At 31.5% G+C, this 27,107-nt stretch overlaps 1 protein-coding gene across 1 annotated transcript; it reads right to left on the bottom strand.

Moving 5' to 3' along the window:
• Positions 1–221: 221 nt before the first annotated feature.
• On the bottom strand, positions 222–27,107 carry LOC148627250 (OTU domain-containing protein 5-like). The gene is made up of 10 exons (XM_088570378.1): positions 26,542–27,107; positions 24,524–24,617; positions 23,355–23,419; positions 22,864–23,020; positions 18,601–18,749; positions 14,151–14,213; positions 12,922–13,053; positions 8,734–8,950; positions 8,035–8,154; positions 222–4,514 (listed from the first exon to the last, which is right to left on the bottom strand). The coding sequence occupies exons 1-10, from the start codon at positions 26,956–26,958 to the stop codon at positions 4,402–4,404; spliced, it is 1,527 nt and encodes a 508-aa protein (XP_088426504.1). The 5' UTR covers positions 26,959–27,107; the 3' UTR covers positions 222–4,401.

Genomic DNA, 27,107 nt, shown 5'->3' with positions numbered 1-27,107 from the left:
AACTTTAATGGAACAATCAAAATCTGTGAGTTTTTCAGATAGCAATCTAGTTTGATCAGTTTTATTACAGCAGAGTTTTTTCCATATATTTGACTGAAGTTTTTAAGTAGAAAAGATAAAAGATTTAAAACATTAAAAGATGACAACAAAAGATTGGTTCAGTGATAATATATTAAGCATACTGAGACCTTTGATCAAGGAGGAATAAATTAAACACTATATTATAAAGAATCATTTTATTACATGATTCAAGAGTACAACTCTCATACATCAGCTGTACAAATAACAAATATACTTCTCTAGATTGTAACTAAGTGCATTTCATACCATAATTATCATTATCCAAAATTAACATATTGTTTATAATACAAGTAAAAGTTTTGATATATGTGAAAACCTGCACTAAAAATCCAATTTATAAGTTATGAAAATTGTTTATTCATAGATTAAGAAACACTAAAATTATACAAAAAAAAATTTGCTGTAATGTTACAATACAGGATTAATTATAATAAAAAATTATATTGTGGTTAGATTGTATTCCTGTTCTTCAGAAATTACGAAATGTAATCACTCAAATATGACATGAAACTTAATCAGTTACAACTGGAAAGGTTAAGAGAATAGGGACATGAGTCCAAACAAAACAAAAACAAAAAATAAAGGTCTGCATTCATCATTATAAATATATGTGTTAAGGTTTAATTATTTTTTCTGATGAGAACCATAATTTCTGCATTTCAAAAGTTTGATAATAATACACTTGCTCAATATCATATATATAACAGCATTAGACCAGTAAAGTGCATTTCTACGAATGTGACTATCATTCTAGCCAGAACAGTATTAACAGTAAAATTTTAAATGAATCACAAATTTCATTGACATCTATCACAATTAATGTAAGGACATTGCAATGGTGTTGGACAACTGCTTGGCAGATTATAGATGCACATTATTAGATTATTAGATTCAACAAACTTTTAAGTTAGAACTATGTGACTTCAACATTTTTATGCATTTGACATTTTACCAATGAAAATAAAAGAAAGGATTAAGGACAGACCAGTCCTCTAAAACTAGATAATGTAGCACAGGGCTCAAAGTGTATTTTAGTATTATGAATTTAAGAAAGCAGTGCTATAAATAAAGGCATATCAAAGCTTAGTGTTATTCCTTGGTCTTATTTCTTGGGTAAAATGAAATAAAAAATGTAAATATTCCAACTGTCATACATATAGTATTCAACTTCTATTCAAAAATATTATACATCCATGAAAGGGTATTTTTTCACTTGTTTGTCATCTGATTGAAAATAATTTTGTATCAAATAATTCTGGCTATACATAAGGTTACCAACTGTTATTTATACAGATATTTCCACAATGTACAAATAAAAATGCAAATCATCAGCTGAGTAAACATTAAAATTTCAAATACAATGATATATATTATCTAACAGAAAAAAAAAATATTGCTAGGTCTTGGATTAGGAGGTACATGTACCTGTATTGCATATGAAGATTTGGAGGTCAATCATGGATTTGATGGTGGCAAATTGAGTTTACTGGTGATGGGCAAGAGGAGCTAGTAAACTCACATTAGCCAATGTCAAATCCAATTGATGACAAATCTTCAATACAATACAATTATCTCCATTCTAATTTAAGTGTCAAATAAATCACGGAAAATTACAATTAAAAACCTTTAAAAATAAATCTGCACATGTGTTAAAAATTTGAAGAAGTCAATGCAGGAATTGACATCCTAAAATTTTTTTGGTGTAATCCAATGAAATTTGTCTTAACAACAAATATTGCATAAGAATAGTGGATCACCCCACCATGTGAAGCTTGTCTTTATCAATAAGATCTTTATTTTAAACATTCCTTCTAATTTTTTCCATCTTCATTTAATAGATAGATCTTGCTAGTATATTTTTGCCACCTTACTTAGCCAGTAATAAAATTATCATATCAAAATTAAAAAATCCAAACAAAAATTAGACAAGACGTTTTTTTTTATTAACAAGGTGGAAATAAGTAATAAGCTTCACAAAACTCTTCAAGGTAATAAATAAATAAACTTTGTAGTACTTCTGAGTAAAACTGTTATCTTTTATAAACTAACTGACTTCTCCCAGATGAGTCAGTTAACATTCACAGATTTTACACTGTAGCACAAGTATTACATCACAAAGCATAGTTATGATATATTAAACATGCATCTAAGTATAAATTACATAGCACTGAATGTACAAAATCACAGACTTCACTGAGCTTCCAAGTTATTGTTAAAACTAGTCACAGGTGGTGATAGGATTTATTAAATAAATAGCAGTGATTTACTGAATACTTCCAGAGTAAAAATTTTTGATAATTCACACTGAAATAAATTTGGTAATTTCACTCTTGGACTTTCTTCTGCCAAAATGTTACAACAAAAGTATCGATCTGCCATCCACAAATAAAAAATTCATGCTGAGAATAGGAACGAATAATGGAGAAAGTCTATATAATAAATAGTATAATTAATTGGTTATCAAAAAATAACTAAAATATGATCACTCATTAAAAATAGGCATTCTTCAGCATTCTTAATCATATTTTGGTTATAAACCCTTTCCAATTAATAATCCTATTATTATTCAAGTAAAATATCTTAAAATTGTAAATGCACAAAAACCTGCCAAAACTTATTTCAGTTATTTTAGCATTGTTTTAAGGATATATGTATTTTTTACAAGTGGAAACTTACACTTCCACAATTATCAAAACCTTTGATAGAAACAAATACCTTTCAGCTAAATCAATGAAACTTCACTAAAATATCTGCACTGAAAATTCTTATTTTCATTGACTCTAAGAAATTTTAATTGATAGACATTTCAATACATGAATCTATTTATGGTTTTTAGATTATGAAAAACAAACAAATCGATTTTTGTTAATACATAATGAAGGTTAAATGCAATTGACTGAAAATATATTTGCCAAGTTATTTGAACATTGCTTCTCCATGCATATGTCTACTGTCACACAATAAAGAAAGACAATCTTCTGAAGGAAGTAAAAAAAAACACAAGTACTATCTTTAAAAAAAGATAGCTGACGCACTAAAATTTTGTTCTTTTTCTAAGTTTCTACATTTCTTTCAAGAAAATAATACATGGCATGCAATGTCAAATTTTGGATTGTTTTTTTCGAACACAATTTCAAATTTTCAATACAGTATTTCCGAACGCCACTAAGTTAGCAGTATTTGGCAAATCCGGAAACATAATGGCAATCAGGTGATTTGCGCTACCATAGAAGAGCGTCTTAAAGGTCAAAGGGTAAAAAGCGAAACTATACCAACTGCGTCAGAAAAAGACACATACACTGTAAAATGTTGGCAAGACTAATGTGGTGTATTTATACATCAAAGCTTTCTAAAAAACTATGCGTATATTTTTATATCATTTTCTGGTACAATAAAATAGATATAAAAAGTTTGATCCTAAATCATGAGCATGCATTGAATTGACATGTCCCAATTTTACACAAAACCCAAAAAACTACATTATTTAAGTAAAAATTATTGAAAATCTAATAAGTCTCATTATTGTTTATAAATGTAGTCTGTCAAAGACAGACTTTAAAGCAGTGCTGAATATTCTAGTGTACATTTGTAGAGGATGAATCTAGCAATTTAGAATGTAAAAAAAAAAACAAAAAAGAGGCATTATTAAGATTATACAGGCATTACAAATTCAGAAATAGTCATTTCAAATTCATCAGATATTTTGTTAATATCATGAACATTCTAATAACAAATATGAATCACTGGGACTGTGCAAAAATTGACTTTAGGCCACAAAAAATATTTACTTGATTTTCAGATCCAATCAGACAAAAAATAAAGACAACTCAATATGAAATAATGAAAATAGGTAATTTCAAATCATTTTTCTTCCACATTAAAGATCAAACTTAATACGGATTATGTTCATTTTAATTGTCATGCAGTGTTTTGTAAAAGCAACAACAATAAATTGAATAAAACAAATTAATGCTACTTTAACATTAACTAAAGAACAAGAAATTAATTTTGAGTGGCCTAATAAGAACAGATACAAAACATAAAACAGTGTCAACTTTTAAAAAAAATAAATATTTAAAAATGCACCTGGCAATTACTTAAACACCTAAAAACTTCCAAAATTAAATGTCTAAGCTTTGACATTCAAAATTCATATCTGTTTAGGAAATGAAAATTATATATCTTCTCAAACAGTTGAAATAATTCATCATATAAAACTGTAACTAATTCATTAAAGGAAAATGAAAACATTCAAAACAAATCTGCTCCATCTGAAAATTGGAACACTTGGAAATAAAATATATCTATGTCTACAACAGGTTAGCTATTAAAGGGAGAAAAATCAGAATTTTTCTTTAAACTGTCCAAATATTCCTGCTGGGACTGTGCTAAAACTTGGGCCAATATGTCATCTTCATCCCAATCTTGGTACCCTGAAAATATATTAAAGTTCAAGACAGAGCAGATCACAAAAAAGCAGGATAAATATAAAAATAGTAATATTCAAAACGTTTACACAATACTTCTTAAAATAAGTAAGTTGGATCAATGACTAGACAAATGACACAAGATTCTATATAATGAGTCACCAAAGTATGAACTTTAAGTGTTTTGTGAAGTAACTATTGACTCAATGGCTAGATCTACATATATATATGTATACAATGCTATTGTGATTGATTTTCACTTACTACAACTAAAAGAATTTATATGATTTCTCTGATTAAATCATGTATGTGAATTATGTTTTTTATTTATACCAAAACATTCCATTTTAAACCAAATGAGGAAATCTTAAAACCAAGAAATTTGACACAAGGTAAAATCATTTAAGCCAATTTCTATATAAAACTTGTTAGTTAATTCAATAGAACAGTTGCAGGTAAAAAATTAATGAAAAGTATACAAATAACTAATAATAAAAATCCCTCTTACCAAAATACTTCTTCAATATTAAAGGGACATTCTCTTTATGCTTGTCTATATACATGTACTTAAAATTAATCTTTTAATCCATTAACCAACCAACAAACAAAATAAAAAAAAATAAAACATATTTGCTACATGTAACTGTATGTCCTAACCAACTACAAAAAAAGTGAAAAGCTAACTCCTGTAATATTTGCAGAAACAAAATCAGGGTGCAATATGATCAACTACATTTTTTGACAATTTTTTTTTTTAAAAATCCATTGAGCCATGTCAAGGAGTTGAGTCATAAAGTCATGTGTGACTCAACAATAAAATATGCATTAATCAAAATACATGATATGGAAGGTATGGACCTGACACGAAAGACGAACAGAATATGGAAATGACCCAATTTCATACGAAAAAAGTCCAATAACCTAAAAGCATAAAATTGGAACTTAATAAAATATGAAAAAGGAGTTTACATAAAAAATATTTCAAAGTTTTATGAAAACTGGTGGAAGCTTTATAGAGCAATGGTGTAAAGAGGGGTAAAAGTAAAATTTTTGTGAAAATTAAAAAGATTGTTCATCAAAGAAATAATCAATTTCATAAAGTTTGAAATTTGAGAAAGCATTTTTGAGTTCTATGTTCTAAAAACAGGAAGTCCATTTTTGCAAAAAGAATACCCCCTGCTTCAAATGATAGGACTTAAATGTGTAGCCTTTAAGCTTCATTATTTCCATTGGATTCCTCCAACACTAACTAAATTGAAATACTCCTTCATTATGATGTCTATTCTACCTATAAAATTTCACCAAAATACCTTGAGCAGTTTACGATGAGTTGCACATTTTAACATGTAAAAGACTTAAGTTGGATTATATTCCTTTGGTATAATCCCACAGTAATTATATTCCTTCGTTTAGTTCACTTTTGTTTTAATTTAACATTTTAAGTAAACTGCAATCAACGAAAGCCGTCACCCAAACAGTCAAACCGGCGATTGAATTCAAATATTATTGATCATTGCCGCTACCCTTTATGAATGAATACGATGATGATAATAACAACTTTGAAACCATTAAAATATATAAACAAACTCTAGAAAATATGTTAACATAACTCTTTTTAACTGAAAAGACATTATCGAGTGTTCTGGCATTATCGGTCCTTTAATATGCAAATTTATACCCATTTATGGTATTTCGTAACAAATTTGCACATGGCTAAATTTATAATTAGTTATGGTGTTATCTAAATGGCTAATTGCAACCAAATTTGCAGGTAACAATTACCTTTTATTGTATTTCTTAATACCAAGAAATATTGTTTATTATTTACCACTCCTAATTATGACCAATTCATCAAAGAAATTTCCTGCTGATTTCACACTTGGGCGCATACTAATTATGACCAATTCATCAAAGAAATTTCCTGCTGATTTCACACTTGGGCGCATACGTTTGACATGTTTATGATTTCGTACACCTGATGATCTGAGGCTTGAGAGCCATTGACACACCATTTGGAGTCCTCTGACAGTTATTATATTCCTTCATGCACATCTACATATCATGCCCTAATAACTTCTTATAAAATTCCATCTAAAACCCTTTAGCAGTTTAGGAAGAGTTGTGCTGACAAAAAATGTGGGCAGATGGACGGAGGGACAGACAGGGTGATTTCTATTTACCATCTAAACTTTATTTGCAGGGGTATAACAATAGGTCTTTTCTAGAAATTCAGGAATATATAAATGCTCAGATTCACTTTTAACAGAACTTAAAGAGGAATAAATTTGGAGCATGAAAAGTCTTGGATATTCAGGTTTTTTTCCTGGATTTTAAAAGCTTTAGTCACCTTCGCTTGAGAAAATCAAGACCATTTTCATGTTATATTTTTTGAAGTACGGTAGTATTTGCATCTGACTTAAGATATTTTAGAATCATCTATTATTTACAGCACTGTGTAAAGATATCAAATAAAACTTAAATGTGCATGTACATTGCATATGAATAAAGCACATGTTTTTCCACTATCATGCAAGCATGTTCTCCAGAGATTCCAAATAGCATGCCAGAGGTTAAAAAAAGAAACTCCCCAGCAGATAGAAATCCCCTAATCAGGGACAAACATCCCTGGCATATATTTTTTAATGTATTTCATATAGAAAAAAAATGCTGTTTTCTGCATTGCCACCCTTTGTAGAAACACAAAAATACATCTGGCACAGTGTAGATGTTGAACTGCCAGCATGCACCAGTGCTACATTGGACAGATATAAATATTTTCAAATAGGTATTTCCGTATTGTTGCATCATGAGATTCTTTTTTAGCACAATTTTCAACTGTGCTTTTGGGAACCAGACCAAATTAATGACAAATTTATGTAATTATTTTTCAGTTATATTTAGTATTGGTCCCTGTGGAATTCATTGATAGCATAAATGATATTTTCAAGATCTTAAATATTGCTGACATGCAACTATACAAAATGTAGTCACACCTGGGTAGTGACAAAATTACCCACATTTGGTTTACACTCAAGTTAATAACGCAAATAACTTTTTACAAACAAGTTTGATGTAAATAAATAAATAATTTTTATGTCTATTGATACGAAGTTACTGAGAAATAAAGGAAGTTTCCAAGCAGCATTTGTTTCTGGCATTTGAATTTTCACGCTTGAGTGGTCAGAGATCAACATTTAGTCCACGTGCCTGATTACTGTAATTGGCGAATTAGGTGATTGTTTACACAAAATTTTGACACCTGTTGAGAGTTGTAATTAGCTTGGGGTTATAAAATTGTTGCTTTTGCCACTTGAACCAATGTTGAGCTTACACCTCTTGATGTTTTTCGTACTTTCAAAGATTTCAGGTGACGAAATGTGACTAAATTATTTTTGTCATTTTGAAAAGCCTTTCATCATTGGCGAAAATAACGAGCACTAGAAAAATCACTGGATATTTTTTTCCAGTAAATCACTGTTGTTATGGACCTACTTGGCTTTAAGAGAGATAAGTAAAAAGTAATTACCACTCAGCAGTGATGACTGGTGATTCATAATAGAACTGGTTTCATCAAACTCAAACATTCCTCCACCTACAGCTCCTTGAGGTTCTAACACATCTGATTCCATCAGAATTTTTGGTGAACCTGAATTTTAAGAGATATTAAAAAATATGTCAAAGTCATAGCTGTCTTATGGGTTACCTGTATGAAACAACCACTTGCCTTTTAGATATACCTATTTAGTGTCAAAATAACCTGATTATAAAAGCTGCTATGTAAACATAAGCTGTCCATTAGAAGGTAAATTAACACAGGTTCTGCATCTGACCTGACCAAAAAAAAGGCATTTCTAATGTTATTTCACATTACTAATTGATTTATTGATTGACTGATTATGGTTTAATGCCTTTGGCAAATACAAAAACATCTGACCTATCGAATATACACTTCCCTATACTAGTCTGACACCCTCAGCCAGATTTTTATTCCACATTGCTTTCACATCAGTATTCAAGAATATCATACCGTTCTAAAATGTTAGATAGAAAAGCTAAAGCCAATTCTTAGATTAAACATAATTCAGTGCCATACAAACCACAACTATTGAAGTGATCAAGATTGCAAAAGCAAAGCTGAACATTTTTTCATGTGAATGTAATAACTGTCTCTTCATATACCTTCAAGACTAACTGATTGAACTCAAAGTCAATAGAAAATACATACTTGTCCTTCCCTGTTCAGCAAGTTTAGGGGAGTGGTGTTCTGCAGGATCAACTTGCTTAGGACTATTTTGTTGCGAATTTGGATTACTACGATTGCGTGGGGATCTGCCTGACCTGCCTTCAGATGAACTAGGTTTGTCAGTGTACATAAGATCACATGATGAACTACATGTAGCACTTGGTAAACAGCTGGTACATGTTGCACTTGCACTTCTTGTCTGTAATACATCAAGTAAACCAGATTATAATGATATGATCCTTCAATGATTACTCCATTTCAACTGATTTTTTTTTTCAATTTTCATGTGAGCTAAAACTCATTGATAAAGATCCTGAAATTTCTGATAAAAAATAATCTGTTAAGGAAAACTAAATAGAATGTTTCCTTGTGATCATTCCCATTCTCTTTTTTACAATGGTGCCACCAGCTTTCATTGAGATTTGTCAAGCTTTAAGTAGACAAACATATTAAGAAACAAAGCTGCATAGGGTATATGTGATTTTGACATTAAAATAACTCCTAAAATTAAAATGCTTAGCCTGCAAAACACCCTACAATTTGGAAATCAATCTGTCCAGTGAGAATAATATAAAAAAAATTAGAAGAAAAAAAAAATATCATTTAAGTTGGTTGGCCTTACAACAGACAGTTGAATAGTTCACTTGATTAAAAAAAATGCTCACCAACTAATTACATTATTTCAGACATAATTTTGTGGCGCAAGCAAAGTGAATATTGGCAAAATTAAAAGTAAATATACAGCAAAAAAAAGAATTACTAAGGTAAAAATCCAAATTTCAAAAAGCCTGAGAAAAACATGCCTGTGTTATACTGACAGAAGAATAATGTTTAGCTGAGATTTATATTATGACCTAGATTCAACTATTCTCAGAGAGGGTTACACAGTTCTATTATGGGATATGAAGCTCAGGGTACAGTAAAGAAAGGGCTGCCTTATCAGCACAAAATAATACTTGTCCCCTTTAAACTTGTCTTTTTCCAATGAATATTTATGATCAAGTAATGGTGACACATTTAAATGGCACAGCTTAATTAGACAATGCCTCCAAAATATGCCTCAATCAAAATAGGACTTTTATGTTCAATTTTTAGTGAAGGCGGCAATGTTTTTTAACCAATCAAAAAGCCCAGACGGTCATTTTGGATACCCTAAAAAACAAAAATACCAACTTTCATTGAATTCTGTGCAGTAGTTTCTGAGGACAAGATTTTTTAAAGTAATAACATCAAGAACAGCAAAAAACGTCCAAAAAGGGCATTAACTCCATCATGGGTCAACAGATTATCACCAAAATTTGACCACAGATAGACCTCATCATGCTGAATACTTTTACCCAGAATGTCAGAATTTGGATAAACCTAACAGTTTAGGAGATATATGCAAAAATCTGCTGTCTGACCCCTATGTTGTATTTTTAGTAACAGCCACCATGTTTTTTAATCGGTCAAAAATCCAAACAGTCATTTTGTGCAGGATACTCTAAGGAACAATCGTTATAAGTTTCATGCAAATCTATTCAGTAGTTTCATAGGAGAAGTTGTTTGAAGAAATTATTAACAACGTCGATGACAATGGATGCCAAGTGATGGCAATAGCTCACATGGCCTATGGCGAGGTGAGCTAAATATGGAAAACACTCTTCCAGCTTTCTGTTTTTATTTTGTAGCTGTGTTCAGCACACAACTGTATCCAGTATTTAAGAATGTTTATCATATAACTTCGTCCTTTCGTGCATGTAATGCTCTTTCTTCAATATAAGTCTTTGGTAACCTTATTGAATATTTACGTGATGTTAGCCATTAATTTGACTGAAAAAGAAATTATTCCAATGCCTTATCTCAAGATCATTTAAACTTTGTTTATAGATTTGCATATGAATAGCCCATATACTATCAGTTTTGTATGAAAATTGAATTATAGAGAGATTTTTATATAAGCAGATAGCTGAAAATTGTCCCCTTTTTAGTTATTTTGGTAAAATGAGTCTAGTATCTCTCCTAGTCCTACAAAATAATTAGAATACAAAATTCATGTTAAATCTTATATATTACCATATTTTCCAGATTATAAGTCAATATTTTTTCAGCAAAGTGTCAGCCTAGACTTATCGTCCACTTCGACTTATCTAAGGATTTTTCAAGACAAAATGTTCAACAACAATGCATTTTCTAAGATTTGATTAGTTCAGTTTTGATTGTTTTAATTCAAAACTTTCGGTAAACTGCAGTTAACGAAAGCCATCACTCAAACAGTCAAACCAGCTATTGAATTCGAATATTATAGATGAAACTTTGAAACCGGTAAAATATATAAATAAACTCTAGAAGATACGTTAACAAAACTCTTTTTTAACTTGGAACTTTTAACAATAACTTTTAACTTTGGAGTTATTGGTCCTTTAATATGCAAATTTATACCCATTTACGGATGTCGTAAAACATTCGTACATGGCTCAGGTTATAATTAGTTAAGGTGTTATCTAAATGGCTTATTGCAACCACATTTGCAGGTAACAATTACTTTTTATTGATTTCGTAATACCAGGTAATATTGTTTACTAATTACTGCTCGTAAATATGACCAATTCATCAAACGAATTTCCCGCTTATTTCACACATAGCTGCCCACATTTGACATGTTTACGATTTCGTACTCCTGAGATCTATGGCTTCAGAGAGCCACTGACACGCCATTCAATAAAAATAATTGAATTTGCGGTCAAAGTACACTTTAACAAAAACACAGAATTTAATTCAGAAATCTTACACTTAGTAACATCGCTGGAATAATATGATGTTGAAAACATATCGCTCAACTCGAATCTCCACAGAGAGGTACGATAAAAATGCACACATCTGACCCTCGACTTATCTGCCGAATTCGACTTATCTATGTTTTTTTTCCATTGATTTTGGTCAAAATTAGGCAATTAAACTTATACTCCACATTGACTTACAGTCCCGAAAATACAGTAATCCTCTAAAAATGAATCCGTCTTAATGTTCAGTTGTTTATTTAAATAATTTATCAAAATGATCCTATAATACCAGATATGGTTCAGTTTGGCCAATGATTCAGAATTCTAAAAATAGGATTTTTTTTTTAATCTGCAGAGTGAATTTTGTTTAATATTTGCCAGAAGATGAACTGCAGTTAGTGTAATATCATGCACAATAGGAAATTTATTAAAATGTAAAGGGAGCTTGCATCAGTAGAAATAAACAATTAATCCATGATCCATGAAATTTTTTAGAAATGTTTGATAGTGTGTGAAGTGAAAAAACCTTTTATATATAAATTCATACTACACAAAAATGTAAAATCAGAATTTAATAAAAAGAAAATCAAAAGGGCACGTACATTAATGGAAAAATGATTAACCAAAATTCATGACAATTGGTGGAAGTGTATTTGCATAAATGTGCGAAAATTAGAAAATCCCCCCTTAAAGTCCTGCTTGATTAACCAAAATTCATGACAATTGGTGGAAGTGTATTTGCGTAAATGTGCGAAAATTAGAAAATCCCCCCTTAAAGTCCTGCATCTCAAAAGCATAAAATTGGAACTTCATAAAAATCAAAAGGGAGCTTGAATCTATATATATCAGGGATTTCATTAATTTTTGGCAATGCAGGTATCATTTGTTTTGTAGGAGGTACTTTTCATCAATTTCTTTTACAAAAAATGTATGAAATTTTGAAATTCAGGAGGTACCTTTCAGTAGCTTGGTGGGGTAAAAGTACTTGGTACCACCTTTAAATGAAAGGCCTGTATATATTAATAAAAAGTTTTCCAAAGTTTCAGGAAATTGGTGAAAGCTTTTTGAATTATGGTCTGAAAATGGAAATCAGTAAACATAAAATTGAAACAAAAATAAGAACTCTGATGAGTAATCACTGAGAAAACTACTATGGAAAAAACTGTTACACATGGACCTACAAAGGTAAAACAGTATATCCCTCTCTCCTTTCGGAGCTGGGATAAAAAAAAAATGAAAGGAACATCAGTATACAGAAAAAAGTCACCTCAGATTTGTGCAAAGTGATAACAGGAAATAGAGAGTTCATAGACAACAGTAAACCATAATATGTCTCATCTAGAAAAACCAATGTATAAAAGGATATAGACTCAACTTTACTCTACAGAATTCTTTGACTGAGACTTACAGAGGAGTGAGTTTTTGCTCTATTTTGATTGTCCATCAACCACTGAAGGTATGATTCCCTGGCAACTTGTTCCTCTATTGTTTCTTGCGTTACCTCCCAATCTGTCTCTTTTAATTTATCCTCTAACATACACTGAAAATGGCATTAACAAAACAACCTTTAAAATAAGTTAAACAAACATACATTAGATCCTTATATGTACATACATATCTACATTTATACAGTGTACTCAAATTTATATCCGTGAACAAGAAAAATACCTGGTTTTGACACTTACATCCCATGCTCTTAAGAAATGACCTCACTCTTCTGACAAGGTTATAAAACCTTGTGGTACAATAACATAAAGCTCCAATCACAAGTTATTGAGCAAAAACCAAATGTCTCCATAGGAAATAACCATAAAAACTTTGTACGATTGCATTTTTTGGTGATTTTAGCACACCTGGCAAAATTTGCCTTTCAAGGGCCAAAAATTTAGTACTTAAAACGATCGTTTCAGCAACTCAAAGATTTGTTCTATCTATCATAGTTATTAAGATATCGGCTGAAAACTAAAAAAAAAAAATATCTTTTTTCCCCTTTCAAGGACAATAACTCTTACCAGGAGTCGTCTGACAACTTTGATCTCATGGAAATTTTTCTAGATTTTTATTTATGAGGATCATTTCAGCAATTGAAAGAATTCAGCTAAACCTAACTGTTTTAGAGATATATACGAAAAACTACTGTCTGACCCCTATGTTCTATTTTTAGTAACGGTGGCCATGTTTTTGGACAGATAAAAAATCCCCACACCAGTTCTATGCAAGATACCCCAAGGAACGTTCATACAAAGTTTGGTTCCAGTTGGTCAAGTATTGTCAGAGGAGAAGAGTTTTGAAGAATTGTTAACGACGACTAACGCTAAGTGATGGCAATAGCTCACATGGCCTTTGGCCAGATGAGCTAAAAATGAATATAATACTTTATTTTATTAAATTCACATAAACATAGCATTTTTTTTCTTTGTCTTTGTGATGAAGTAATTCAAATATGTGTATGGTATCGTCTCAAAAGTTTTAGCATGATTAAGGAAATTCATGATATCCTAAATATCAATAAGAAAGCATATCTGAACATCCCTACATGCATCATATAATAACAGATAACTTGTGCTATACTCATACCAAGCAAATAAACACATTAAGATGTTATTAATACGAATCATTAAAGAAAACTTTTACTACCGTCTCTATATGTGTATTCTCTGACTGTTTCACAGCATCACACATAAGGTTTTTATCTGCTAACTGCAAAATATACAAATAAAAATTCCTTTATGAAGCAAGAAACTGATGATAGATCACAACCTTGGAAAAGCTGGCACTTATGACAAATAGACCATTAATCATAGGGCACACTTTATACATTTTAGCTGAAATTCTGATATAACTCTATTGTAATTTTACTATTTCTTGGTTCCAGCACTTTTAAGTACATGTAAACACAGAGATTTTTAGATACAAACAACAGATTTGACTGTTATAATTAGTAATGTTTTTGAAGGGAGAGGAGCATATTAAGGCCATTGTTTTTTTTATTTTTAGTTATCCACCGACCCTAATTTTTAGCAATTTGGAAAAAAAATAAAATGACTTTTGTTTCGTTTTTTTTTTTGAATATTTTTTACGACCAACTCGCTGTTTTGTTGTTTCAAAAAAATAAAAGGTTAAAGGTTATTGGCTGTATCTTTAATAATCTTAATCTTTATTGCGCTTGAAAGACATAGCAGTTTTTACGGTAAATAAACGTTGCTCAAAGTTGGTTTCGAATACTTTGAAGCGAAGAGACTGAAGGTAGAACAGTACTATTTATTTCCCATAGACAACAATAGTGAAAACCTTTGAAAAATTCACACCTTTAAAACAATGACGGAGCTATAAACTGACTTTTTTCCAGAAATATCTTCAATTCTCTAACTAAAATTGTGATCGAAGTCATAGCAAAACTGTCTCTATTCTTTGGTATTTTAAGCATGTGTAGTCCGAATTTCCTCTGACCCAGCAACCCTTCTCTTTCTTATTTGGATATTGATATGTCGGGTTGGGGTCAGAACGAAGTGCCATACATGAAGTTGGAGATTCAGCGGTACCGTGAAGTACCATCCTTCAACTGCTTGAAACGACTTTCAAGTTGAAATGGTGCATATCACACCTATCTAGTTCTATTCCAAAATCATTTTCCTGTATGCTGATACCAAATTTGCTACAAAAATTACATTTATTATTGAAGTTTCGATAATTTTTCACGAGATACCCTGTTTTGTTGACATTTTGAACCGTAATAGAGTAGGCGGAGCTTGTTACTTTTGGAATGGAACAGAGCAGAAACGTTTTTTAAAACAAGAAATCTAACAGAATATTTCAAAATTCCACTGAAAGATTATGTATCCACTACCTTTCCATACTCCATGGCAAGGCTGAATCTCCAACTCTTTGTATGGCACATCGTTCTGACCCCAACCTGACATATCAATATCCAAATAAAAAAGAGGAGGGTTGCTGGGTCAGACAAAATTCGGACTAAAGCAGATGATGTTTGGGGTCAAGTTCCCCCCCCCCGCCCTTTTTCTGCGAATGGCACATAAATTTTTAAAATTCATAATATTTATACAAAATGGTTTTCAAAAAATATAATGCAATTTTTTAAAAGTATAATAATGTTAGAGCCTGGAATTAATAAAACACTTTTGGGTACACAAAAGGCCAACCTAAAATAATGAGAAATAGTACCGTTCTACCTGAAAAGCAGGCACAGAAAAGATGCATTCATGGTTCTGCATCGTTGTGTTTGATCCTGGTGTTAAAACAATTAAAAACAAATTTATAAAGACCCTAACTGATTCTACGATAGGCCAGGCTATATCTGACGAATTAGATCTGGATCTATTAATAAAAAAATATATGGAAATAGTGCTTACATTCATGGACAGGGCCACAGTACAATTTGTTCCTCCACAGATGTGATTAGTGAAATGTGGTATAAATACCTATACAATTATTGTTTGAAAAATAATAAAAAGTATGTTCAACTCTATTTCTGCATAATATTTAGGAAAAAGTGAAAAAAAAGAAGTCAGATCCTAGAACCTTGTGGGCAGAATACAGACCCATCGAAACCTGCCGGACCGTCGGACCTGTCCGGTAAAATTGTCCCGGGTCCGGTAAATACATGTTGCTTGTCGGCCCGGGTGTCCAATGTTTTTTTCTTACGTTAAAGAAGATTTTCTCAAAACTGAAGTGGTTTTTGTGAATAATAAAACTAGAACGTTTTAATAATTACGTGAATTAGTCTACAGTCTAGCGAGATAGTCAATCAATTTGATTGTAAACAATAATATGTAACTTCCGGTTCATTCGCTACACGTCCTTTGATATATCGTCCCTTCCGTTGTCTCGCTACTCGTTTACATGTGAAACATGCGGTCATTATATTGTCAAAATAATAATGAAAAAAATAATAAAGTATATTTCTTTTACATCGAAATTGATAAAGATTAATAATTGAACATCTGATAAAACAAATTTTCATTTGAAATTTTGTTGGGTCAAACTTATTTATTAAAGAATGATATTGATAATGTACAAGTTGAAGTTAACTCAACACTTAACATTGTGGAGAGCCTTTGTGACAAAGACAATGATGATGATTATGAAGACAGTGAATGTTTTGACTATCAAGATGAAATGTTGAATTTTGAAATGATTATGTTTTATGCCAGAGATTGAGAATAGATTTTATAATTTAATAACAATACTTTATTTCAAATTTAAAAAATCAACAATATATAATACAAAGAACTCAAAACAAAGTATACATGTTTCGTTTATGAAGACTCATCAGATACACTCTAGCCAAAATGAATAATGGTGACAAATTAACAAATTCAAGAGCCCATACCCAGTAGTTTTAAAATCAGCTTGATAATAAAATGTACTTGGAGATTCCCACCCCCCATCAAAAATGTTAGCGTGTCGATAAATTGTTCAGAGTTTTTTCGGTCAGACAAATTGTCGTTCGGTCAGACAAGTCATCACCTTGTGTCTGACCGAATGTCAGATGTGCTTAAAAAAATTTCGATGGGTCTGAGAATATCAACACATTTTTGTAAAATGGTTGAAACAATGTCAGACAGAAAGAAAACAACACAATTTCAAATGCACAGACACAAATTCAACTTATTTTCTCTTAAAACCATATTAAATACGTTCAAAAAGTATTATCTTTAACAAATTCAAAAAAAAAAAAAATATTCTAAAATCTTTCTTTTTTTTTTCGTCCTCCTACTCATGACTTTAGTGAAATACTTTCGTAAAACTAAAAATTAAAAAACAATGGCCTAATTAAGGAGTGACAATGTGCTGCTCTATTTTAGGTCAGAAGAGGCAAGGTTTTTTCTTCATTATAGTATTGCTAATAAAAAGGGAATAAGTCAATGATATTAGCCAAATCCCCACATTCCTGAAAGTGGGCAAAAATTTCTAACAAGTGGGGCAGTTATATATAAATTGTGAGCCAGTGTCTTAAATCCTGGAAGGATTATTTCCTAGAGTAGTTAGATCTGTTCAGCTCCATTTTGACCACTGAGCTCTACCAGGTCACCAGAAGAACACCCATGGCACACCCCTGTATTTTTAATTGTAAATATTAATACTACAACCTGACCTGTCATAACCTAGCAGCCCGTATCATATTTTTCTGGGACCTCCTAAGTGTTCAGTAGTAGGGTTTTAACATTACATATTGTATTTGTTATATTATTACTTCCTGAGAAGTTTATTAATGTTATATAGAAGTTGAAATTCTGTTCAGCTGTGTGTTAAGAACAAATATATGGAAATATCTTCAAAGCTGCACTACCAGTGAAATACTACTTAGTATACACTTGCATTTTAAATTTACCTACACACCTGTGAAAGTATATCAGTATTATCACTGCTTTTATAATATATGATACTCATTAACAATGTTTTGAAACTTCACTATTTTCTTAAGGCCATTATTTTTTGGTCATTACACATATGGTGTAATATAAGTACTAACCATATGCAGTGTTCTAGGATTTTTCATAAATTGAGGTTTCCTCAGGAAAAATCCACATAAAATCAACTTTCCCACAGTCAGTGACTGCTTTCCTAACAAAACAAATCCTTACAGCATATGAAGTTTTCAACTTGCCACTGGAAAGTGAAACTAAGTACCTAACTTTCCCTGACCCAAATTTCACTTGCCCCGGGTAACAGGAAATAGGAATCCTAGAACACTGAATATGGTCATTGTGTCTTACAGTATCCAAACTTGTGTTTCTTCCTTTTTATTTTCTGTTGTATGCACATAACTGAATGTGACGAGTTATGTGCGTTATATTCAGAATAAATAGCATTTATTGTATAAATAATTCATGTTTATTTGAACAGAGTGAATTTAGAACATCACATTCCTTACAATACATCACCTTATAATAATGCCAAGAATTTTAAGATACTTTCAGATACCTTGTTTGACATCTAGGTACAAAACTGGAAATGGTCACAATTTATGAACTAAGATCCCAGAGTAAGACATGGCAAACATCTTGTTTTTATAAGTATTGTCCATTCAGGTGGAAAAAACATTTATTGAATATATCAATCTTACCCCTGGTTGAAATCCCGGTAAACCAAGTCCTACACCAATAGTAGCTTTGTATGGATCTACTATGGAGTTGTAATGTGTATTACGATGATAGCTGATTCGAATGGGCTCATCTTCTGTTTTATAGGAACAGCTGAATGTGTTTATTGGTTCTAAAAATAGATACAAACATGAGATGAAGCATGTTCTAATGAATCAAAAAAAAAACATTCAAAGTATAAAATCCCTGTCAAGGGTTGCCATGAGATGTTTTTCAAGGTGGAGTTGTTTTATCTTTGAATCATTCTCTGTTTCCATTAATATGACGAGATAAAACAGAAAAAGAACTGATAAGGTGAAATGTAACAAATGCACCAGTGTATAAATACAAAAGAGTAAATACTTTGAGAGAACACCAGTCTTCAATAAGTGTAAACACACTGTTAAGTAATTTAAGTAAGCTCTGGAAGGCCAGTAGAGATAATAAATCAGACAAAATACTCAAAAATATTCAATTAAATATAAGCAAAATAACATTACAAAATCATATCATTTTACAGTCGAATCATGATGTGTCGAACTCGGAAGAGTCAAAATCTCCGATAACTTAAACTAACTTCAAAGTCCCAGCAAAACTCCCCTTACCCCAATACAATTTTACCTCGGATGACTTGAACTCAGATGAACAGAAATCTCAGATAACTCAAGGTTTTCCATCAGTCCTCTCAATAGGACTTTGAGGTTAATTAACCCTGATGTCTCGAAAGTCAACTAATTAGTCTGAAAACTGATTGCTTTATTTCAAACCATGATTGGAATGTGTTCTTACAATGATTAGCGTGGCTTTTGAAATTATTTGTTGACACTCGTTATTGCTCGATTAATCCAAAAAGTGTGTGTAGTGAAAAGAAACAAACTTTATTGATCACACTTTGGAATTCACAATAACAGTGGTATCGAATATTTTGATAAAAAATTTTAATAAAATATAGATGAATTATATTGGTACATGTATCTGAATATTTAATTAAACATCAAACATACGATAATAATTATGTTTATTTCAACAACTACATTCGTGTTGCTAGTGAATCTGAAATTTTCTCGAAGTAATGTAGAGCACATGGTTTGACAAATCTCCTGATTGTGAGACATGCAAAGCAGCATGTTATGAACTTATGTTTTTGACTTTTAAGCATGTGATGCCATTTAGTATTTAAAACATCATAAACATCACACGAACATATCTTCCAATATGAAATGCAAGGCATGACAAACCCTGTAAAGTTAAGAACACGAACATGTACAAACAAAATAAATGATTTAAATGCAAAAACATTCATCGACCAAACTATTTCTGGGTTATAATCAACCTCGGATGACTTGAACATTTTTGCCTGGTACCTCTGACTTCGACTTAATGAGGTTCAACTGTATTTCCCTTCACTATTGGTGCAAATATTTTGAATGCTAGTGTTAATTTTTAGGTGCTTAAAAAAGAACAATTTATGTTGATTTGTGTTAACATGTCTTGACTTCATATGAAAGAGAAACAAAGGATATTTTACCATTACATGTAAGTTGTTTGACATCCTTGTAAGTAAAATTTGTTTTATTTTGAAATCACCAATATTTAGACTAAATTCTAACAACAAAATTCATCTCATATGTTCACAGTGCTAGGTGAAAATTTTTCTCACATCAGTATATCAGTATGACAAACCTGTTTTTTATAATATAGATAGTGTCCAAAATAGTGTACAAATTTCTTTAAAAAAAAAAAAAGAAAGACCTCCTGATCAAGGTTCTGGAAATTTTGACAGCCGATGTTGGTCATTTACATTCTCAGATCGAGAATAAACTTTAAAAAAAAACCTATTTGTAGTTATTTAAAAGATAAATATTGTGTTTTCTTATCATATACTATGTCTGTTACTAAACATCTGAGCGAGTGAACGAGGTCATTTTAACCACACCTGTGGACGTTCCAACTACTTAACAAAACATCATATCTTTCAGACTTTTTCATCACACTGGCAAACAGCCGAGAAGTTTGGGTGATAAAAAATGTTAATAAATATAAGAAAATCGGGAATACACTTTTGATCTTGATTAAATGAATTATTGACTTCTGTCTTACAGCTTATTGAAAAAGACCAGTTCCTATTTCAATACCAATTTATGTAGGCTAGTGAGTAATTTGAATAGCTCTCTAAGTAGAAATCTGCTCTACATTATATAAATGTGTCCTACTTAACTACTACAGAACACCTTTGTGATCTTTTTGACACTGTCTTTTAAGTTTGAATAACTGTCAATTAAACTACTCAGTAGCCTTCCTAGATTTGTACTGCAATTGGAACTGGTTTTATTTCAACTAGCGGTACAAGGATTCAATCAACTAATTTATAATTACAAACTCAGACTGATTTGTAGTTTTAGCACCACATGCTTTCATTACCATTGAAAAAAAACGATGGGAAAATAATGGGAAGAGGAAAGTTTTTGTAAATCTTTTTCAGAATTTTATAAATTAAGTAGTAAATGTTTGAATATTCTCAGAGTCACTTCAATTCATTTGTATACGGAATGATGCTACATGTGTATCTTTAATTTAATTATGCAATCAACTAATCAGTTACCAGGCCTTCAAGCAGGTTTTGGGTAAATAACAGGGCTTTTAATAGGGCTAAATTTCTAGAAAAGTAGCACATTATAGAAACAATCTGATATGTTATATTTTTAGTAACAGTGGCCATGTTTTTCAACAGATCAAAAATTCCCACCACAGGTTTATGCAGGATATCCAAACGAATATTCACACCAAGTTAGGTTCCAATTGCAGTGTTCTAGGATTTTTCATAAATTGAGGTTTCCTCAGGAAAAATCCATATAAAATCAACTTTCCCACAGTCAGTGACTGCTTTCCTAACAAAACAAATCCTTACAGCATACGAAGTTTTCAACTTGCCACTGGAAAGTGAAACTAAGTACCTAACTTTCCCTGACCCAAATTTCACTTGCCCCGGGTAACGGGAAATAGAAATCCTAGAACACTGAATTGGTCAAGTAGTGTCAGAGGATAAGAGTTTAGTATAATTGTTAACAACGACGACGACAGACCTAAGTGATGGCAATAGCTCACATGGCGTGTACCAAGGTGAGCTAAAAATGTGGATTATCATTATTATTTATTCAAGTAAATTTAGTGAAGAATTTTTACGATCATTGTACCATTAGCATAATGATTTTGAGAGCCATATTTTCCCAGCTTTGAAATGGTATGCAACCTTAAGATGTCATTTGTCCTGGGAATTCACAGTGAACTTTAAAAATCATTTTTTCAACATATAAACTAATGGAAACGTTCTATTATGCAGGATATCCCAAGAAAAATATTCATACCAAGTTTGGTTCCAATTGGTCAAGTAGTGTCAGAGGAGAAGAGTTTTGAAAAATTGTTAACGACGACGACAGATGCCAAGTGATGGCAAAAGCTGAGTTAAAATACATAAATATTCATCATGTTTACATCATTATAATGAAAACTCTTACCAAATGACATCATATCAAGCAAACACACTTAAATTATGTCTTTTAAATGACTGTACTACCCCAACTGGGAAACCAAGGCAGCTTTGGAACATCTTGAAGTCTTCAGTAACCACAGATCTGCAAACTGCCAAAGCTGTCTTGGTACCATGTTGTTGTAGTCCATCACAAAGACTTGAGAGAAATGATAAAAAAAAAAATCAGATTCTGAGAAAAAAAACAATACTACAATTGTTTTCAAATTGTTAAATAAACTAACAGATCATACATGTAGAAAAACAGGTTTCACTAAATAATCAAGGAGAAAATTACAACTTCTTAAAATTTTCAACCAATTAATTTCAATTGATAGGAATATTAAATATAGAGAAAAGGGCTATTTCAAACAAAAACCTAGGAATTATAGGGCATTGCCAAAAAGATAGGGATTTTATAGGAAATATAGGGCGACTGAAGGCCTGAGTTACAGGTGGCTCCACATTGTCAAATATTGAGACACACCTGTCAATTTCTAATAAACAATTAAAGTTTGTATTTGTCTGCAAAAGCATATGTCCTCATATGCACATTTTGTACATGTATTACATAATTACTAAATTCATAATTTTACTGATCATCAATTTCCACAAGGTTTTGCTACATCCTCACAGAAAAACTTGTGCTTATTGCATTCATGTTTTTAGCTAAATCCATGCAGTATACTTTCATGCTACTTTGTATCAGAACAAGACCAACCTATGCTATACTGATAGACTTCTATCGGTCTGTTAAACAGTTCACATATTGCTTGCATTTCAACATGATTTCCATGACAATGATCAAGTCTTTTACGATTCAGATATGTGGTGAAATCTTCAGTTACATAGTGGGAAAAATAATCTGCATTTTTGGCCTGAAAAATAAGAACACAAATTATTGAAGTGTTGGAGTCGTATATTCTAATATTCTTGTTTTTCTTTGTTTTGTTCATCATTTCACTCATCTTGACCTTCACCACTGACATCCGAGTTTTTAGTCATTGTTGTTCTTGCAGTTTTCATCAATTTAAATTGAACTGGTTTTTATTATACTGAGCAGTATAGTGAAAGCAATATCAAAGTCAACCTTAATTGCATTAGAAATACACTTCTAGCAAACATTAATAGTGATAAAGAGAGTATTTAGTCTTGTATCAACTGTACAGGTAAACCCTACACAGACATATAGCACAGAAAATTAATACTTACCATGTAATCAACACAGCTTTTTCTAACAACAGAATGCATTTCCTGGTCACCATATACTTGATCAGCTGAAAAATAATTGAAATAAAATTAAGAGGTGACAAGTATTTCATCAGTACAATCAGAGTAACATCTTAGACTTAATAAGTAGACATGTTTGTTATCTAGTTGATACAGGAATACAAATAATGCCAGACCAAATAATATTTTTTTAATCAGTGAGCACATTTAACAAATAAAAAACTTCATATTCTAACAAGCAGCCTGATAACATTCGCTTTCAAGTATATTTATATTCAGATGAAAAGTTAATCATCCTTTAAATACTAGACAAATTGCCATTTCTAGATCTCTAAGACGAGACCATTTTGTTTTACTTGTGGATAAGTACAGTTACATTCTGCAAAATAGTTCAACAACAGCTCCCAGTAAATTACATAAAATAAGGTTACATATAAGTCAATATATGAATAGAAAGATATTGAATTCATTATGGAATCAAGTAGGTTTATAAATTTTTCTATGAACTTTTAACTCTGGTTAATTAAATGTGTGATGAATAGATAAAATGCGATTTATTACGAATTCATTGGTGCATTATTATGAATGTTGTAGTTAGACATATTTACAGTTTGAATAATGCAAATTTTTGTGATATTCCCTGACGAGTACTGATATGTGCTAGTAAGATCGTGCATGTTTTGTTAGTTTTACAGGATATGTCAGCAGAATGACAAGCACACATGGGACTGATGACAAGTTGTAAGCTTAATGTTTTAACGTTTCACAAACAAGAATAAATGTTTGCAATTTTCCTTTTTCCACATGGGCATTGGGCACAAGGATTTTTTTTAATGTTGAATTCAATATTTAGTTTGAATTTATGTTCCTTGTGTGTTAGCAAATCTTAGTTTTCCTCTCATTTTCTCTTTTTTTTCATATCCTTTACCACATCAGTTAATATTTCTCAATAAAGTGAACCTTCTTATCAAGACTATAAAATTTGTAGTTGTAAGTGTCCTTTTTATACTATAACCATAATGAAGACTGGTTATCAATACTTACAAAAATTCAATGATGAATTCAGTATAGTTTTCTTTTGAAAATCCCACAACTTTACCATGTGCAATAACCAAAACTTTGTAAAAATGTAATACTAATATATTACTAACCAACAGCCCTAAACAAACAAGCTCCGTCTTCACCCATTTTCTTGATAGTAAAACCTTTTTGTTCTTTAAGATTCTCTTCAAACCATCTCTCAAGCTAAATGAAAAGGGTATACCAACTCTTGATAAGTAAAAGGACATTTGTTTACATGCAAAATTTACTGGTCATATTGAACTGTCAGACTGACTGAAACATACAAATCCTAAACTTTGTTTATCATGTTTATGCCAATTATGGTGGTTTAAATAGGTTTGGACCTACATGTATATGGATTAATTAAACTATCAAGAGTTTTATTGTTATGCACATGTACCTTTGTATTTCATAATAGTTTCATTTAATATGATGGAAGGTACATTATAGGAGAACTTAAATAGAAACTAGGTTCCTCTAAAGCAAAACAAATCTAAGCCAACATGAATATAGATGATACAACCCTGTAGGCATAGCATCCCCTAGATATGACAAAGTTACATCAAGTTTAAGTAAATTTATATCAAAAACTGACCTGACTTTTGCAGGGTTAATTTTTTTCAATTCTGCGGAGTGCAAAAATAACAAAACAGGGAATTTTTTTTCCCACATGATCAGCCACATGGAATGGCAAGTTATGTTCGGCCACAAAGTTTGTAAAATCTTGACATAACTATCAATTCGAAATTGTAAATCATGCTATTAGTTGATATGAACGAAGATAATTCTAGAAGACTCATATGTCGATCAGCTGTTTGACGATAAAGTGCTTTCGCGGCCCATTCTGTTGTTGACATAAACTAAAATGGCAGACAAAAATTGACGAAAATTTGATAAATTCAATAATGGTTTTTAAAGAAGGAATTCTTGAAATCGGGAGATCGATGCCTCCTGCATGGGAGACATTTTTTGTCGATCACAAAGTAAAATTACAGGAGACTCCTGCAAAAAAAACAGAAGGGTTAACACCTATGAATACACGAGGAACATCTCGAAACTTAATTCATTATCGACCTCTCTGCAGGATTGATAAAATTAAAGCAGTAAAAGTCAGTCCATAATTTTATATAATTTAACATAAAATGAATGCAACTTTCTCATATCTAGGGGATGCTATGCCTTAAATTTTTACTAGATACACAGGTTTGTCTGTAGTAAGAGGGAAATAAGTGGTGAAATTGAGGCGATTTTTGTCGAAAGGTAATGATGAACCTTAACCACACTATACTCGGCGTCACATAAATAACATACTGTTAAAATTTGAATAAAAATATTTTCTACGACTTTATTGACACCAACCGTCGTTTAAATTGTCTTAAATGACTTGCTCATTCGTTTAGCCAAACAGCTTCTCAAAAACAAGTCGCTGATTAGCTTAAATCATGCGTAACAAATCCTTACGGGAAAATCCCATACTAATATCCGCCATGTTGGTTTTTACGGGACGATTTGTTTACAAACGAAGTGCGTAAGTTCCCGTCGAACTCCGGTGACAATCGTCTGCTTGATCAACTTCTCGGTATTATACGTTGTTCGCGTAAAATAAATCCGAGATATCCGAAATAACGCCGAATTGCATTCTGGGTTCTTCGGTTTTTGGACAAACCATTTAAACGTAAACAACATCTCCTAGCAACCCGATCACTGTAAACATGGCCGACTTTTTACAATGTAAATATTGCCACCTAGAATTAAAATCTGACCGGAATTTAACGATTCAATGTTTAGGGAGAAGCCGTTTGGCTAAACGAATGAGCAAGTCATTTAAGACAATTTAAACGACGGTAGGTGTCAATAAAGTCGTAGAAAATATTTTTATTCAAATTTTAACAGTATGTTATTTATGTGACGCCGACTATAATGTACACAAAATTCAATTTATTTTAATTTTGGTTCAATTAATTTTAATTTTGGTACTAATAAGAAAAGTTAATAAGAACTCTATACCACTAAGCCTTGATAAACCAAGATAAAAAGTAGAGACCACATTGATGATTTAAGTAGATATCAAATTATCATGCAATATAACTGAACAAGGTAATCGCACCTCCTCAATATTGTCAGGACATTTTGGGGGAACATATTCATCATCACTATTCTGACCAGTCAATGTCTCTTCATACTCAGCAGCTTGTGCTGTGGATGGGGCTGTACAAGTATGTGTTGAAGTTCTTTGGTGATTATGAAGTCGGTGTTTCCTAACGCTTCTGTGAGGTGATGATCTGTGACGCCTCTTATTACTTGTAGACGGATCGAATCCTTCATACGTTCCACCAGGATCTTGGCCAGTCAATAGTTCGTCCCGTGATGTTGACGGCAGCCATCTTGTTGGCGAATTCCTACCACGGGTTGGTTTCTCATGTCGGGTTTCACTGGCAGAATGTGTATGACCCATCGATGAATGGTCTGTACTTTCCGACTCATTTTTATCTTTCGTCGGCTTTTTCTTCGGTAGTATAGTCATAGTTCGGTAAAATAAAGTTTCTTTGTCAATAAAATATAAGTGTTTTGGTGTATTTATTAATCTAAAGTCCCTAAATCATCAAATTTCCTACGTCCTTCGTCCGAATTGCATATTGATAATGGCGTCTGGTACGTGACGTCATGCGTAAT

The sequence above is a fragment of the Perna viridis genome, chromosome 1 (genome assembly GCF_037379345.1).
Source record: "Perna viridis isolate PV_CMFRI_1.1 ecotype Kerala chromosome 1, ASM3737934v1, whole genome shotgun sequence".
Lineage (NCBI taxonomy): Eukaryota > Metazoa > Mollusca > Bivalvia > Mytilida > Mytilidae > Perna > Perna viridis.
This window is presented reverse-complemented; position numbering and strand designations above follow the sequence as displayed.